General features: G+C 26.1%; 1 protein-coding gene across 2 annotated transcripts in view; it reads right to left on the bottom strand.

Moving 5' to 3' along the window:
- Positions 1-275: 275 nt before the first annotated feature.
- LOC122849168 (homeobox protein unc-42) overlaps positions 276-18,414 on the bottom strand; it is a 78,493-nt gene continuing 60,354 nt past the window's right edge. For both annotated transcript variants that reach the window (XM_044147772.1, XM_044147781.1), the window contains exon 6: positions 276-1,097. In XM_044147772.1, the coding sequence (XP_044003707.1) occupies positions 991-1,097 (107 nt within the window). In that variant the 3' untranslated portion in view covers positions 276-990. The remainder of the gene's footprint in view (positions 1,098-18,414) is intronic.

Raw genomic sequence — 18,414 nt, 5'->3', positions numbered from 1 at the left:
ATGAAAAATACCAATTTATTTCTTTTCACGCTATAATTCAGAATAGTTGGTCGCTGGGTTTACTCTATGGATCTGTCAACTTTAGCTGGTTTGAACATTGCGAGTTGGCCTTGTCAACAAAATCTTCTTCAAACTTTATATGTTAACGCGACATATTGTTTATTTATTTTTTTTTTATATTTTATCACCTTTTTATTTTTTTATAGATTCTTGCAGAATTTAGAACTGAAGAAATAACTAATAGACAAAAATTAAACGACGAAAGCGAAAGATTAAATCTGTAATATTCTTTTTATTGGCTTATATTTTTAAAGGACATTGAAAAATCGTATATATGCTATATTTATCAATAATATCATCGCATTAACTTGTATCGGTGCTTTTTAACTTTAATACTATTCAATTTTATGTACACCTTATCGCATTATAGAACTTTTAAGTCTGGAATAATGTTTATTAATCCATTTTCTTACATATTCATGTTGTCTAGTTTTTTATCGGAAACATTTATTTTTTTTTTCCTTAAAATTGCTTCGTTGTTGTCACTGACGGACTCTAATAATCTTCTTCTTGTGATTTAACCTTATTTTGCACGATAAAAATTAAAACAATTATAATTTTTATAATCCAGAGGTTGGAATATTTTTGAAAAAAAGAAGAGTCTGTATGACTGTATACTATATTTTTTTTAGTTGTGTCAATTAACGTTCATTTGCTCACATGATTTTAATGGGTATTCATAAATGATATACTTTCTTGGACATGTAGACAAGTCTCAGTTTGAAAAAGTTATGATTTGCTTGAAAATAAGAAATCCAAAAAAAAATAACTTTGATACGACCAATTTGATTCAGACTAGATATTTGACTAGCGAATAATAAAACTCAGAAATTAATGACAATATACAACTTCTTCATTCATGAATCATTCGTCACTTCTGCTGTCTATACATTTCATATTAGTCCTTAGTTCCTGGTAGTGAGGCTAAATCTATGTCTGATACTGGAGCATAGGTGCTGATAAATTTGGATGGTGTGCCGTATTCATTCTGAGAGCCGAAATACTTTTGTTGTACCACTCATCTTCTGCTGACATCCCTGAAAATCAGAAAAATATTACTTGCTTCAATAAGCATATATATAATCATTAATAGAAGAATTTTAACCAATAACGCATAAAAAAAATAATTCTAATTTTAATTATAATAATTTTTTGTTTAATATAATAATTAGCTATGCCTTGCAAACAAAACTGATATTTTCCGCTGCAGAGAAAACTTATCAAAAAAATATTTTCTAATTCAGTTTTAGTGAGATCATGACTAATATCAAGGCAACACCTACATATTATTACCTTCAAAGTTTTAAATCCGCATTTTATTAGTTCTGATTTTTTTCATTACATAATTCGCTACAAATTCTGAACAAAGTTTGACATTATTCACTTTCGTGAATTATTTATAAGATGTAAAAAAAGAAATTATAAAAATAAACACCTCCCTGGTAAAAAAAAACTGGCAGAATCCGGCAGTTGTTCCAAAAACTGGTCTAAATCTGTAAGAATCCGACAGAATCTGGCAAAATCTGGTAGTTGTTTCAAAAACCAGTTTGAATCTGTAAGAATCTGCCAGACTATTTTCACGAGGAAATTCTAAAAAAAAAAAAAAAGAAATCCAGAACGAACATTGTAGTTATTATAAACATCACGGTATGGTACCAAGAAACTTCAATCTCAAAGCGTTGCAGATTTTTTGAACGTTAGTATGTTTTTTAAATTTTTATAAATATCATAATCTCAGTTCTTATATATGTGAATAAATGAGCTATAAAAGAATAAATTATAACAGACTATTAATTCGATGACTACTTGATGTCTCTTATTTAATTGTATGTATCTAAAAAAATTAATTCATTACAAAAAAACAATATTTATAAATTGACCTGGCAGAATCTGGCAGACTGTTGAAAGTCAAGTATTTGGCTGGCAGAATCTGACAGATTTTTTTCACCAGGGCTATGCCGTTAATCACATCAACACGACCAGTTGCAAATAGTATCAATACTATTTTTCCTAACATAGGCATCTTATTGACCGCAAGTTCATGTTGAATGAAAACATTGAATCCAAAAGAAAAAGTGCGGGGAATGGAGAGGGGGTGGCCCCCTCCCACTTTTTAAAGAAGGAAATTCGAAAATTCACACATGATTAATAATTTTTTAAATAGTTTTATTGAAAAAAACAAACTGTTTGTTAACATTACTAAGTCTAAACTTTCACTGAAATTCACTTTTTTCCAAATTTATCACTGTTAAGGTACAACCAGGGAAAATTAAAAATAATGACGATTTCACGAATTTTATAGAGTAGATAATTGAAATAACGATACACCTTTTTCTTTAATCAGGTTTTTTGTTATAAGATGTTTTTTTGATTAATTAACTGTTAAAGATGGTCCTTTTTTTAGAGGTTAAACATAGACTCTTATGGAAAACGATGTTCGGTTTTACATAATACCCCATCGAAATATTTGAAAAAATCATGCCACATTTTCCAAAAACTAAAGGATGAAACTAGAAAAAAAGACGAAAAAACTTCACCTAAATTTAATATCGGCTATAATACTCAATTTTAATTAATAATTAAAAATGTTAGAAAAAATCTGTAATTTTATGGAATTTTTACTTAATGGCCATGAGACTTGGCAACGCTGTAAAAGCGGGAGAATTTAAATTGTAAAATTACAAAATGAAGCAAATAATTACACATTAAGATCTTATGAACATATAAAATGAATAATTTTGTGTGCATTGAAAGAAATATAAGTGTAAGAAAGATTAATATACACATTAAATAATGAAAATATTTAATAAATATCAAATAAAAAAATTGAATATATATATTAGATATATAAAATGTTGCAAGAACAAATATTCCACTGAAAAAGAAAAATTTTTTAAAGATATTTTCATTAAATAATTTAAAAATAAGTAACAATATAAAACAAATACATTCAAAATTCATGTTTCATAAAATATATAACTTTATTTATATTTTTAAACGTAAACATATAATAATTTAATCAGACAACATGTGGAACAACATGTGGAACAACATGTGGAACAACATTTGGAACAACATTTGGAACAAGTTTTAAACCATCTTTCAAAAAAACCAATATTTTTTTTTAAATTTTTTCAGTTTTAATTACCTGAGGACGACCATTTACCTCACCTTTCAATAAAGCAGAAGTTACTGGAATTCCTTCTCTACAATACGTACTAGTTATTTTATTCAATGTAATTCCAGCATCAGCAATTCTTTTTAACATTTCTTTATTTAATATATTTTTAAAACAACTCAAAGTTTTTAAATTTTTTTTACATTCTTCTTTTTTTTTTTCTTTTTCAATTACTTCATCAAAAGTAATACATTTAGCTTTGATATCATCATATGATATTTTTGCATGGTTTATAATACGTTGAAGTAGATAAACATCACATGTGGCATCGTGAATATTATCAATAGGTAATTTTAATTCATCTTGTACCAAGCCAGCAAGTGTGTGAGCACCTTTTCTTTTTCTAAGTGGATATTTTGCACGAAGAAGAGGAAGAGTATCCACAAAACCAAACACCATACATTTCAACGAATCAAGAATACCTAAATTTCTAAAAAAATTTATTATTAATGGTGTATCAAATATACTGTTATCTGCTATTAATATGCATTGATTTCTAAGGAAAGATAAAAATTCAAGTATTTTATCTCCTACTTCTTTTTTCGAATAACTTGTAATTTTGTGTCCATGTAAATATAAATCTTTCCCTTGCTTGGTTAATCCATGAACGTTTGATGCTCTTGGGTCAATCATCTTTGATGGATTAACATAAATATTAAATTTGCTATCATAACTTCTCATTGCGATTTGTAAAATATCACAGTTATTACCAAATCCACTCGTTTCTAAATCAAAGAAAACTAAACGATATTTGTCTGGTTTTCTATATAAAAATGTAGAACCAGTTTTGTATGCATTCTTACTATCACCATCTTGAAAATGATTAATGTCATTATCATTCAGACTAGACATCGAGTTATGAACTAAGTCATTTAATTGATTTAAAGAATCATTAAAATCATCAGAGTAAATCCCTGAATCATCACCAACATCACCACCAGCATTAACAACAACATCAACAGCACCATCATTTATTAAATCCTCATCTTCATCACCAAATAAACACATATTTGATTCATAAGTTATTCCTTCTTTTTTTTCTTTTCTATAACGTAATTGTGCTCTTTTGTGTTTCGTTTGTAATCTTTTTTTCTTATATTCATGAGTACTTTGATATTTAACAACTTCTTGTCGTTTTAAAGTTTTTTTGTCAACATATTTATCAAAAAAAAAAACCTGATCCTGTATTTAATTCTTGAATTGTTTGTTTTAAGTATTGTGGACCCTCGTTTTTGTTAGCCACAGCACAGGCTATACGAGTGTTAGCTGAACCTGATTTACTGTAACAATATCCTTTGGGACAAAATCGAGATACTGACGAGTGAAAACTTTCATTAGAGTTGCTCGATGCACAGGCACAAAATTCTTTAGCCTTATTTGCTAAATTATTAAACATTTGTTTCAATTTGTTATGTAAAATTGGATTTTTAAAACCACCTGGTACAGTGGCGTGATCATAATTTTCTGGATCTTTTAAATACCCACACCAGGTACCACATTTATCGTGAATATTAAATATATGATCAGGAATGTTACGTATTGCAGCAGCCATTTTCTCACTGTTCCCTTTATTCTGGGCCATCGCATATGTAAAACCGTCATGTAAATATTTGATTGTCATTGGATTTAATTCTTTATCAGGGTCAAAACTTTTATCTAAATTATATAATGCAGTTGACACTCCTTTGGAAGTGTGGTTTTTATCAGCAAACTTTAAAATGTTATAAGGACAAGCTGCTTTCAAAGCAGCTGATGTTGTAGAATCATTATCCCCAATATATATTCCAACTCCACAATTATTCTCCTTCAAAATATTGCTTTTTATCATAAGATCAACACCAAGATCAGCCTCCATTGATTTGGCACTGCCATTGAAATTTTGAAAGCAAATATGATCATTTTTATCATGGCCAATCTCACATTTTTTACACAATCTGTTTCTGGTACCATAATCGATGATCTTGCCAGATTCCATCCCGATTATGGCACCAAAACCATTTAAGCTGTCATTTCCACGCTTACTCCAAGCCATGTCATACGATAAAATAAGACGAACAATATCAGTGAATGCTATTGGTCTTGGTGGCTGTGACACACCGAATCATTAGTAATGATGCTAATCCCTTGAAGCATTCTTTTTCAATATTGTGTAACAATAATTTATCTTTACAAAATTCACACTTCATGTATTTTAATATAACCTCAAAATCGACTACTCGACTTCCTTTGACAACACAATCTGGTTCATCTTCTTCTTCTTCTTCTATTATTTTCTTTCTTTTTAGACCAGTTTCATGTTGTTTTAATCGTAGATTATACATTTTCTCAGTAACATATCTACCTTTCCATAGACGCTTTTGTTTATTTTTATCATCTTTTTTATTACAAGTTTCCATTTCAACAGCAACAACAATTTACACACATACTAGAATCACTTGTTAGTTGTTACACAACGCGCACTCATCTTGACGCCATTCAGTAGTGGCACACTCACAAAAAAAAAAGTGGTGTTGTCAAGTGCACTCAAGCAAATTTTAATTATTTAAAATTGAATTATCACTTATTATATTGATTGTCAACCAATCTTAATAACTTTATATAGTATAAAAAGTACAATAAGATAAAAAAAAAAATTTATATGATGCAATTACTCATTATCAAAATTTTGAAATTTTATTTTTTCATGGTTGGTACTCGTTAAATTTACTGTGTATAAGCATAGGCATTATTTTTAAGCCACGCCCACAAAAATTTGCCCTGGTTGTACCTTAATATATCGTATAGATTTGCTTTCATATTGTTACAACAAACAGAGAATATTTTTTATTTTTTTTTCGGTCTACAAAAAATTCAGTGGTAATAATTATTTATTTAATAAATAATAAAAATATTTATCTAAAAAAAAAAAAAAAAAAAATAGCAATTTTTTTACTGAACAAAAAAAAAAACAAAATCGACAAGATGTTTAAACAGTTGAACACTCAAATTATTACATGAGAAAAAAAATTTATGTCACAAGGGACAGTTTCCCATCATCAGAAGTAGAACTCGATTATAAATTATGATCCTGGTGGTTGCTTGATGTTGGTGCACCACAATTAATGGTTTATCATTGTCTATTTGTTTGTGTTGAATGTTTAAAATAGGCTGAGTATTTTCACGATTATCATATTTTGATTTTTCAAAATACGATATTATTGATGGTAAGGTATCACGATTATTATCAATATTTAGTTTTTTGGTAATCATTCTACCAGCTTCTAATTTTTGTTCTGTCGAATCCTTAACGTGACCCATTGCAACTGCATCAGATTTCCATTTAAATTGACGTTCAAGCATAGCTGGATCAGAGCCAGCATTGGCATATAATGTTGCTGCAGTTCTTCTAAACGAATGGCTTGTATATTTATCAGCATTTTCAAGTTTTCAATAATTAGCTATTAATTTCGGCATTTTGCCAAATTGATACCAATGATTTGATTCATACATTTACCATTTATGTATTTAAGAAAAAAAAGGTTCAGATGCGGCATTAGCTGGTCTCAGTGATTGATATTTCTCGACATATTCTACATATCCATCGTGAGTCGTGGATAATTAAGGTTCTTGCTTTTATACTTGATAATGTTGACAACTGAAATATCTTCTTTTTTTTTATGTTTGACAATTTTAAATCAGTTAACTCTTGTTTTCTAACTCCACCACAAATATCAAATATTGCTGAAACCTAAAATATTAAAATTATACTATTTATTCATTTATTCATTTATTTATATATTTATTTATTTATTTATTAATTTGTTTTTTTTTTTAGATTTATTTAATAATAAATAGACTTACTTTTTCCGCAATAAATTCTGAGTCGGGTACTCTTTCCAAGAATTTCTTAATCTTTTCTGCTTTGAAAAGTTTTGATTTTTTTGATCGATTACCAACAGCTGTTCTTTTTAATAGCTTTTTTAATAGTGGATATTTTGATAGGTCAATTCTTTTATACATTTCAAAGGTAGCTCGTACATTGTGTACCTCAATGTCGATAATCGATATTTTTGTTTCATTTCATTAAAATAAATTAATACATGACTTTCGTCTGTTTTTTTTTTTTTTTTTATTCTTTAGCCAAACTTTGTACTTGTTGTATTCAGCCTTGCACAATGACGAGACTTTTCTGGCAATAAATCTATTTTAATTGCATTGACTTCATCAATTATTTTTTGTCCATTATCATCATCATCATCCTCGTCATCATCATCATCATCATCATCATCAGGTTTACGTATTTTCATTGACTAGCATTGGCCTAGGTTGATACGTAATTTCCAAGCGGTATAGCACGTGTTGATATTATTGACTGTTTTGTTCAGTTCATCTTTGTTTTTTTATCAGCTACGTATATTATTAGATCATCAGTGAATGTCAATTGCTAATGAATGTGTTTTGTTTCCAGGCTCGTTTAGTTCATAACTATTGATGACGTTTAAATTATATATGTTAAACAATGTGGGTGAGTTTATGTTGCCTTGTTAGAGGCACTCCTGTATGTCAAATATTATAGATGATTTATTAGTACCATCTGTTGTGAGAAATATTTGTCTTTTATCATGTTTTGGATCATATATATAATAAATGTTTAGGTACTATGTTATTCATCAGTTTGTACATTAATCCAGCTAACCAGACCGTATCAAATGCCTTTTCTAAGTCTAGTAGCACAGCTCCAATTTTCATGTTATTTGCTAAGTATGTTGGTGTGTCATTCATGAACTTGTGTAGTGCATGTTTAATGTTGTGTTTAGCTTTAGATCCAAATCAGTTTCGTGGTATTGTGTAGTTTTTATTACAGTGATTCATGATATTGTTATTAATTATTGCTTTATAAACTTTGCTGACTGGAGGAGTAAGACTTAGTGGTCTGTAACTAAGTGGTTCTTCAGGTGCTTTGTTCTTTTTTGCTATTAGTAGTACAAGAGCTGTTGTCCAACCAGTTGGAAAATAATTATTGAGAGCATTAATAAATATGATTGCATATGCAGTTATTATTTTTTTGATAGTTTTTTTGGAATTATTGCTGGAATATTGTCTATTCCTACTGATGTTCTGTTTGGTAACCTGTGAAATATGTTTGTCACTTCATTTATATTACTCAGGTATTTGTTTTTTTGGGTCCTTTTGTTTTGGGCTGGTTGATTTGTTATTTTTTGTGAATTTGTTATGTTTTATTATCGTTTATGAATTCTTCTCTTTTTTTTATCGAATTATTTGCTTTTGATTTAATCATTTTGGCAAAGTTAATGACATTTTCTTGGTTGTTGATTTGTTGCTGTGAATTTAATAATTCGTGTGATGCCTCTATTGCATTCAGCTAATCCACTGGCTTAGTGAATATGTATTTGTTGTTTATTATTTGTGTATCTGTATTGTCTAATTTATTTTTTGCCATTCATGTATCGAAACCTTGATTTTCGATGCACGCGTTCAGCCTTGGAAACGGCATGTTCTGGAACTTCTCCTGTCGAAAGGTCTATACACTGTCGGGGTAGTTTTAGAACGCTGCGAAAATTTTATACACTCTCGGCGTGGTAGAGAACTGTGTAGAAAATTTTCTACACACTTCGAAAATTTTGTGCACTCCCGGCGGTGGATCAGCACCGGGGAAATAACATTATTCAAGAGTCACGTTGGCTTGATATTTTACATGTATTGCCGTGTATGTGTTTGTGTTACGTGTGTTCGTTGGTCCTAAGTCGAGAGACCACATTATAATGAATTCAACTGATGAATGTCATTATTAAATATTAATTTGATTAATTGTTATTATTAATTGATTATTATACAGAGGGTCCCATTTGAATTTATCAATGGATTTTTTTCGAAAAATATAGCTTAAACTGTAAAATGTTTGAAGTAAAAGTTGTAGGGTTTGGAGGGGGACGAAGAAAAAAAAAAAAAAAAATTCGAAGAATCCAAAATGGCGGAGTTTTCGATATAAACATAGTTTTTTTAAATGCATACTGCATTTTTTTTTTGCACCAAAACGTTTTCTACAAAACTAACGGTATATGACGGTCATTTTTTTTTTTGTGTCACGTCACAAAAAAAAATACCGTCTGTGACCGTCATTTTTTTTTCGTCACATTTTCTCCGTCACAATTGGTATTTATTTTAAAATCTTCAAAATGGTTGTAAAAAAGACCGTCACAAAATATTTCGTCATTTTTTCGTCATTAAATTTGTTTTTTGAAAATGCTAGATAAAAAAATTCCTTAAAGAAATGCATATTATTAAAAAAAACACGAAAAATCTGAATTTTTTTTTTTATTTGATTAAATCAAGACAAACATTTAATATACCAATATATATTTTTCGTTAAATGTTTAACATTTAGTATTGTTTTTATTTTTTTTCATTAATTATTAATTTATTGAATTGATATTTAATTGTTGAATGCTATTTAATTATTAAATGGTTAAATTTAATATTTTATGTTAAATGTTTAGCATTTTTCATGTTTTTTTTTTTTCTTTTATATTAACCGTTATATCTAATATAAAAAAAGAAAAACAATATTAAATGTTGAACATTCAACATAACATGTCAAATTTAACAATTTTAATTGTTAAATAAGATTTAACAATTCAATATTAATTCGATAAATTAATTTATTAAATAATTTTTTATTATTATTTTTTCAATATTTCATTTGTATTGAATATTGCTTTTCAGACCATATTTTCTTAGTACGATTTTCGATACTCAACAAGTTAAATAATTAATATTATCTTTGGCCTAATATTTATTATTTAAAAATATAACTCGGTTTTCATTCATATATTAAAAACAGATAATTGTTTATCAATAATTTAAAAGATTTTCAACTCTATCTGTGTGTGTGCGTCTGTCTCTTTTTGATAAAAAAAAAAATACGAAAAAATTCAATAGATGGCATACTAGAAGTAAAACTGACGGTCAGTCGATAAGTCGTCATAAATTTGGTCACAACAGTTGGGTCATGAAAATGGTCACGATTTTTGCCCGCGTCACAGACGGTCACAGACGGCGTCACAAAACGGTCATGTGACGGTCGCAAAATTTTTTCACATCCCTGAGTGTGTGTAACTCAGGCATAAAATTGAAAACTTGTTACACAAAATACCATATCAGTACTTTTTTTATTTTCTTTTATCGTTGATTTTAAACTATTTATAGTTGTATCTTGGTTGATTTGTCTAATTCATTTTTCAGTAATTTTTTTATTTTCTTTTATTGTTGATTTTAAACTATTTGTAGTTGTATCTTGGAGTGAATGGGAATATTTTTGCCATGTGTGTAATGCTGATTGTAGTGTATGTTTGGTTTTTAATAATTGTTTTATTTCAGTTGTTGTATGTTTGTTGATACTATTTTGAGGTTTTAGTGTTGGTACTGTTTTTTTTGATCTAGTTTGTTATTGTTTTTTCTACTTTCATCATTTCATCATCTATTTCTTTGATAAAAAAGGTTTCTTTTATCAGGAGATAATATGTATGTTTCTGTATCACGTGCCTTTTGGAATTTATTCTATTTGGTTTTTTTATAATGGTACTTGTTTGTTGTTGTTGAAGTTGTTACTTCGTCTGGTTCTGTACTATCAAGGTTTAATGTAAAAATGATATCACGATGAATGCTATGGTATGTCATTGTTTTAAGATTATCATTTGGACCTGATGTGATATTGAGTCTCGTGTCAGCCAAACAAATGTCTAAGTATGATCCAGCAAGTGGGTTTGTTGATTGAGCTGGTGTATACACCTTGAAGTTGTATTGCTGTGTATTTTTATTTTCCCAGTTTTTAAATAATCCTCCTTTGGTATTGTTAGAAAAACATATTTAGTTTTTACTAAATGCATGTTGGGAACTAGGTATAAGGGTGAACATATTTATTTTTATTACGTTTAAGTGTTTACTTATGTTGCAATGTCCTTGTAAATATATTTTAGAAGATTTCACTTTTTCAAGGATATTAAAAAAGGCAAAAAGGAAATTTAGAGGAAATATAATATTTGTAAAAGCGTTAGTCTAACTTTGACCGTCATATAGCTCTGACCAGATCACCTTATACTTAGCTTTGCATTAAAGATAAAACCAAACATTCTATCACTGCGTTTATTATTTATTTGATCACCTCATAATGAATCCTAAATAATTGTTCTTGATATTCATAAAATATGAAATCAATATTCACAGAAATAATATAAAAGTAAAGTATAAATTCTAATAGGTTATGGGCCCAGGCTTCATAGCTTAGTTTATATTCTTGCGTGTGTTTAAAATAAAATAAAATAAAATTTCTTGAAGTGATTAATAGTGAAAAGTTTATGATAATATTTGTCAAGTGATCTCTAGTAAATAATTTAGTGCTTTGATTAAAAAAAATTAAAAATATAAATAAAAATAATTTATCATTCTTCAAATGATCCATTTTTGAAAAAGCAATTTTTGAAATAAAATACAAAACAATAAAGTTGAAAAATAATTTCTTGATAAAAAGAAAAGTAAAGATTAAAAATTATATCTAAACGAATTAAAAGTTAGAAACAAAATCATAATAATAAAATTCTAAATATTTTTTTTGTTCTTGAAAATAAAGTCCCTCAAAAATATTTAAGTGAAATTGTTTTAAGAGAAATAAATTCTAAAACAAAAATTCTGATAATAGAAATAAAAGAAAGTTAGAAGTAAGTGGAAATCTAGATTTTTTCTTTGTGTAAAGATGTAGTGTAAAAAGTTCGTGTAACAAAGAAGAATAAATATTTGACTGTTTGGTAACGTTATAGATATTAGAAAAATTACATAAGTTAGTAGATGCATAGTGCTGAAATACATAAATAAAAATGTCAGTATACAGCTTATATTGTTTTTCGGATATTCAGCTCGTTTAATAATTCTTTAAAAATGGTAAAGTTCAATAAAAATTATAAATGATAAAAATCCCAATTTAGTTGATTAATGAATTAAATAAAAATGACAGTAAAAATAATAGTTTCCTTTTGAATGAAAAATATAATTAATTGTCAAGTTTGAAAAATTTAAAAGTTAAAAAAAATTTTAAATAGTTTATGAATGTTCATTTCTTTTGATTTGGTAAATAAAACTTGAAAATAGATAAAAGTATTTCATAAAGGAAAGTTGCATTAGATTTTTTTTATTAGATTTAAAAATGTTGCTGAAAAGTTCTCTATGTCTATGCTAAAAATCCTAAAAGCAAATCGGTAAATAAAAATAATAAATAAATGTTTAAATTGAAATGGAAGCTAAAAGAAAAATTATCTAAAAGAGATTAAAAAAATAAAATATTTTAAATTTCATAAATTGATATAAAATATTAGAAGTTATTTAATGATATAAGATCTAGTTAATTCACATTGTCGATAAATAAAAAGTAATAAAAGAAATTCTTTAATATTTAAAAATCTAATAAATAAATTCATTTTAAAAATGATAATAAAATTTAAAAATAATATTGAATGATGAAGTGTTTAGATAATGTAAAATAATCTGTTAATTTAAAAAGTATAATTTATTGATTGAAAGTTTATTTTCATCTAGTCAAAAAATTTAAAAATTTTATTGATAGTCTATTAATTTTTTTTTTAAAGCAAAACTATTTAAATGTAAAATGAGATTTTATTAGGCAAAGCTCGTGATAGATCTGAACAATTGAAAAATAAATTTACAGTAGATATAAAAATTAAGTTTTGATATGATAATAGCAATTTAATAGTAGAAGTAACAAAGTCATATTTAAAGAAATCAATATTAATTAAAATTAACATAGTCAAATTTAAAAATGAAGTAAAAACTAATAATATTGATGAAATTACATACGTGGTGTCAAAAAATAAATTGGTTAATTTATATGAAGAAAATAATTAATAGAAAAAAATTTGAATATACTTATTGATGCTGGGAATCGAGTTCTTATTCGTTCAAATTTTTTTATAGTTGCAAAATATTGAATTAAAATTGAGAAAATATAGTAGTCGTAAAGTATTAAATAATAAATATGTTTAAATGATATTAGCATTCTTTCAAGTAAACTGTTGTTTAGAATAATTTGATGTTGATTAATTTTTTCGATAAAAATGATTGACACATATGTTTATAAGTCGCGAGTCACATGAGAATAAATTAATAATTATTAAGATTCAAATAAATGCAAAAATTGAGATTAAAGTTGAGATTGATATTAAAGCAAAAATAATCCAATATATAATATTTTAAAGATATAAAAATAATAATGATAATTTGTGATAAAAGTAATTCGGTCGAATAGGTAAATCGAATCTTTAAATTAATAGATAAATAATAAAAACATGATTGATAATTTGATAAAGGACCTAATGTGAGACTAGATGGTAATTTTAAAAGAGCCATTTTTTTTGTAAACGAGGTAGATTATTATTTAATAAATATTGGTCATTCTGACAGATATATCGGATAATAACTCATGACTAAGATCTTTGAAATTCTTAAAAAAAAAAAAAAAAACAAATATATTTATTGCTACATGAAAAATTTAATAATATTCTAAAATTAAAAATACTACGATTTTGAAAATAAATTTAATTGAGTCAAGTATCTTAAAAGGGGTATAATTTATTAATTATAAAGAACACAATTGGTAAAACATTAGTTTGAGATGATGAATGATTGAATTGAATATTTTTCTTAAAACGTTTCAGTTTTTTTTTAGTAAAAAGAATCGTTTATGAAAAATAAAAATTAATAATATTCTAGTACTCAGGATAAAAGCGTTCATTGAAATTGAACATATATTGTTTTTGTGAAAAAAAATACATATAGAAAAGTCATAATTTTGTTGAACTGGTTATTTGAAAATTAAGTAAAAAATTTTTATTTAATTTGGCTATAAGGCAATAATAAAATGGTAATAAGAATTTAAATTATATTCGAAATAATAAATTTTTTTTGTTTGAAACAATATGTGTATAATAAAGAAAGGCAAACGAATCTGATGAAATTTATTTGAGAAATTATTGTTGATTGTTAACTGGCAAACAGTTGAATAAAATTAGAAATGAGTATTGTTGAAAGTGGTAAGTTTATAGATTAGAAAGTATATAAAATATTAAATTGCTGAAACGAATAAGTTAATCAATTAAAAATCATGGTATGAAAATATGTTGAAATTTTTGGTGTAAAAATTGGAAGTCGATTATGACTTGAATTAATTATAAATACTGGAAGTCGGTGAAGATTTGAATTTATTATATAAAAATCTAAAGTCGGTAAAGACTGAATTTGTTGTAAATTTTGTAAGTCAGTAAAGACTTGACGTTGGTATATAAATTTAAAGTCGATATAGAGACTTGGAATTATTTGTTGAAAAATTATTATTTATATGGTAAACCAACAGGGTGTAATTGCATTGAGACAAGGTTTAAAAAGAACTAAGCCATTGACTGATAAAATATCAGTGGAAATAAATTTTGTTTGTGTTATTGTTCTTGGGTCTCGTGAAATGAGTCTGGCAAACTCATGGATGCACTGACGAGTGGTCCGCAATTACACAAAACCGTCACTGACGAGTGAGGTTGATAAATTTGAAAACAATGTGTTGATAAAAATTTAAAAATTGAAATATTGATAAAGTTGAATATTATAATGTTAATTATATAAAAATTAAAATGTTGATATAATTTAAAAATTGAAAGGTAAATAAATTCGAACATTGAAAAGAGTTAAAGAATTTAAAAATTGGATATGTTGATTAATTAAAATATATCGATATGATATGATTATTTGAACTAAAAATTCAAAGGATAATTATGTAAAAATGATATGATATGATGAAGTATAATATGGTTATTTATTAATTTAAAGATCATTTGGAATTAAAGAAATAAATCATATATTAATGATAAATAATATGAATATAAAATATACATGTTAATAATATAAATGATAATGATAATTATAAGATAACTGAATATGAATAAATGTAAGTATAATATGAAAGATTAATGTTATTAATTTAAAGATCATTTGGAATTATTGGAAATAACAACAACAATGATAAAAATTGGTAATATAAAATATACTGATAGTTTACGATAATGATATTAAAAGTCTTGAATAAATAAAGTACTTTAAGAAAGAATAATTTTTTTTATAAAATGAATAATTAATAAATAAAGAAATGAGCAAATAAATAAATAATTAAATCCGTAAATGAAATAAATAGATAAGCAAATAAATAAATAAATAACAAATTACAAATAACTAAAAATATATATAAATAAATAAACAAGTAATCGATTACAAAATTGTTTAATTTATAATTAGGGCTTGCAAGTTATGATTTTGAATAACTACAAATTTGACGACATTTTGGGACTGACTATTTCAAATTTATTAACTTAATTCTATTTGGTCTCCTTGTGATATTTTAAATTATTTTTTTTTTGGATTTTTCTCATGAAAATAATATAAATAAATAAATAAATAAAAGGGCAATTATTAAACATTTAAAACAGACTGGACTGACTACTGTGGGTGGTTTTAGGACTTCAGATTATTGTATAGTTAGAACAAAAAGCTAGCTGGTAGTATAGTCATTTTATATTAATTATTCAATTATTAAAAATAGCGTATTCAAGACAGGGGGAATATAAATAGGAATACCAATATAATTTTATAAAGATGATTTGCAAATAGAGCCTACATTTAGTGATGCGATAAATAATATTGATACTCGTTTTTTTTGGATAAACAAAACAAAAGGAAAATATAATATGTATAAAATATAAAAGTACGTTAACTATTGAATTAAAATTCATTAGAAGGATATGATGATATAATAAAAATGTTTGAAAGGTATTGTTATATAGAAATATATAATATAAAGGTAATATAAAGGTAATGAAATGAAAGGGTTAAAAATCTTTAGAAAAAGGTAAAAATTACAATTGGTAAGATAAGAATTTGATAAAAGGAATTATAAATAATGAATAATAAAATTAAGTAATTGATAACATGAATTGATAACAGATAAGATTACTTATATATTAGTAAAGGTATATTAGTAAATTAAAAGAAAACTAATAATTTGTGTTGTTTAAATAAATATTACACACAGGTAAACAGGTGGCTGATGAAATGGTTGCTGAGCTGTGCTTGGAGAATTTGGTTGCAGAAATAATAATGATATTTCTTTGATTAATAATAAATTTTTGTATTAATATAATTAACATAGTTTGAATATATTTGTTGTTGGTCTGATTTGGGTTTTTCTGGGTTTCCCTATTTCCGTAGCAGCGAATGCTGGACCATTGTAATGTTAGCCCCAGAGAGTATAAGAACATGATCTTGTCATTGCTATTTTTTTTTAAAACTATGAGTAAAAGAATAAAGTAATTATACAAAGGATGAAAGAAACAATTTTTGAAAGGATGTATGGTTGTACATGAAGTGAAATTTGATTCTATGGACTGTCTGGTTTTTGTATGATTTTATTCTATTTTATTTTATGGAGTTTTTACAATTACCTCTTGAGGGGGAATGTTTGAAAAACATATTTAGTTTTTACTTGTCGGTAGACTTTAAACAAGAGGGTAATGGTAAAAACGAAGTAAAAGGTAAAACGCATGTTGGGAACTCAGGTATAAGGGTGAACATATTTATTTTTATTACGTTTAAGTGTTTACTTATGTTGCAATGTCCTTGGAAATATATTTTAGAAGATTTCACTTTTTCAAGGATATTAAAAAAGGCAAAAAGGAAATTTAGAGGAAATATATAATATTTGTAAAAGCGTTAGTCTAGCTTTGACCGTCATATAGCTCTGACCAGATCACCTTATACTTAGCTTTGCATTAAAGATAAAACCAAACATTCTATCACTGCGTTTATTATTTATTTGATCACCTTATAATGAATCTTAAATAATTGTTCTTGATATTTATAAAATATGAAATCAATATTCACAGAAATAATATAAAAATAAAGTATAAATTCTAATAGGTATTGTTGGTTAAGTCTCCCCAGTCTGTTCTTCTTGTGTTAAGGTCAACAGCTAGTATATAATATGTATTCCCTAGCGGACGCGTCAACACCTATTCGATCGGGATTTGACTCTCCAATGTAGCATTCAGTCGACAGCGATTTGACAGCCATTCGATAGCATATATAAAACGTAATTCATGAGCACCAGATACTCAAAATGAGTTGGTAAAATATGAAATAAATATAAGATTATAATGACAATAACTTAAACTGACTGAAACCTTGACTAGTACATGTATTTAATATTGAATAAGAGTTTGAATTATACAAGGTAGAGAGGTTAGATTGACATGATTCGCATATCTACTGGAGTCGGAAAGCTGTCGAGCCTCAGACCATTCATCGGTAATTGACTCGGTCATTATTACCGAGATATTTTTGTCACTAAATCGACAGGCATTTGACACCAAATTGAGAGTTGTCTAATTTATTCAGTTTTCATTGTTTAAACATCATAATGGACTTCATTAATAATAGATTTGTATTTCCTTTATAAAAAAATTAATAGAATATATAAAAAAATTTGTAAAAATTTAAACAATAAAATTTTTTTTTGTTTATAATTTTTAAATTAATTGTTAATAACAATTGCATGTACAAACAAAATAAAACAGTATAATTAAGCATTAAAAATTAAACAATCGCAAAAATAACTTTTTTTTAGTTTTATAGCGCTATATACCCATTGACTCTGTCTCGACACCGTTTTGATCGCGTTTCGACAGCATTTCGACCGCCTTTTGACAGGCTTTGGACACCAAATTGAGAGGTGTCTAATTTATTCATTTTTCATTGTTTTTAATTGTTTAAACATCATGATAGACTTTATTGATGATAAATTTGCATTTTTTATATAAAAAAATTAATAGAATATAGGTATAAAAAAACTTGTAAAAATTTAAACAAAAAAATTTTTTTTTGTTTAAATTTTCACAAGTTTTTTTATATATTCTAATAATTTTTTTATGAAAAAAATACAAATCTATTATTAATAAATTCCATTAAAATATAACAAAAAAGTGTAGAACGATTTTGACATCCAAAAAAATGTTAAAAATTTTACATTTTAAAAAATGTAAATTGTCTTGGAGAAAATATGCATATGAATATGA

This window comes from Aphidius gifuensis, linkage group LG1, assembly GCF_014905175.1.
Source record: "Aphidius gifuensis isolate YNYX2018 linkage group LG1, ASM1490517v1, whole genome shotgun sequence".
NCBI classification, from domain to species: Eukaryota; Metazoa; Arthropoda; class Insecta; order Hymenoptera; family Braconidae; genus Aphidius; species Aphidius gifuensis.
This window is presented reverse-complemented; position numbering and strand designations above follow the sequence as displayed.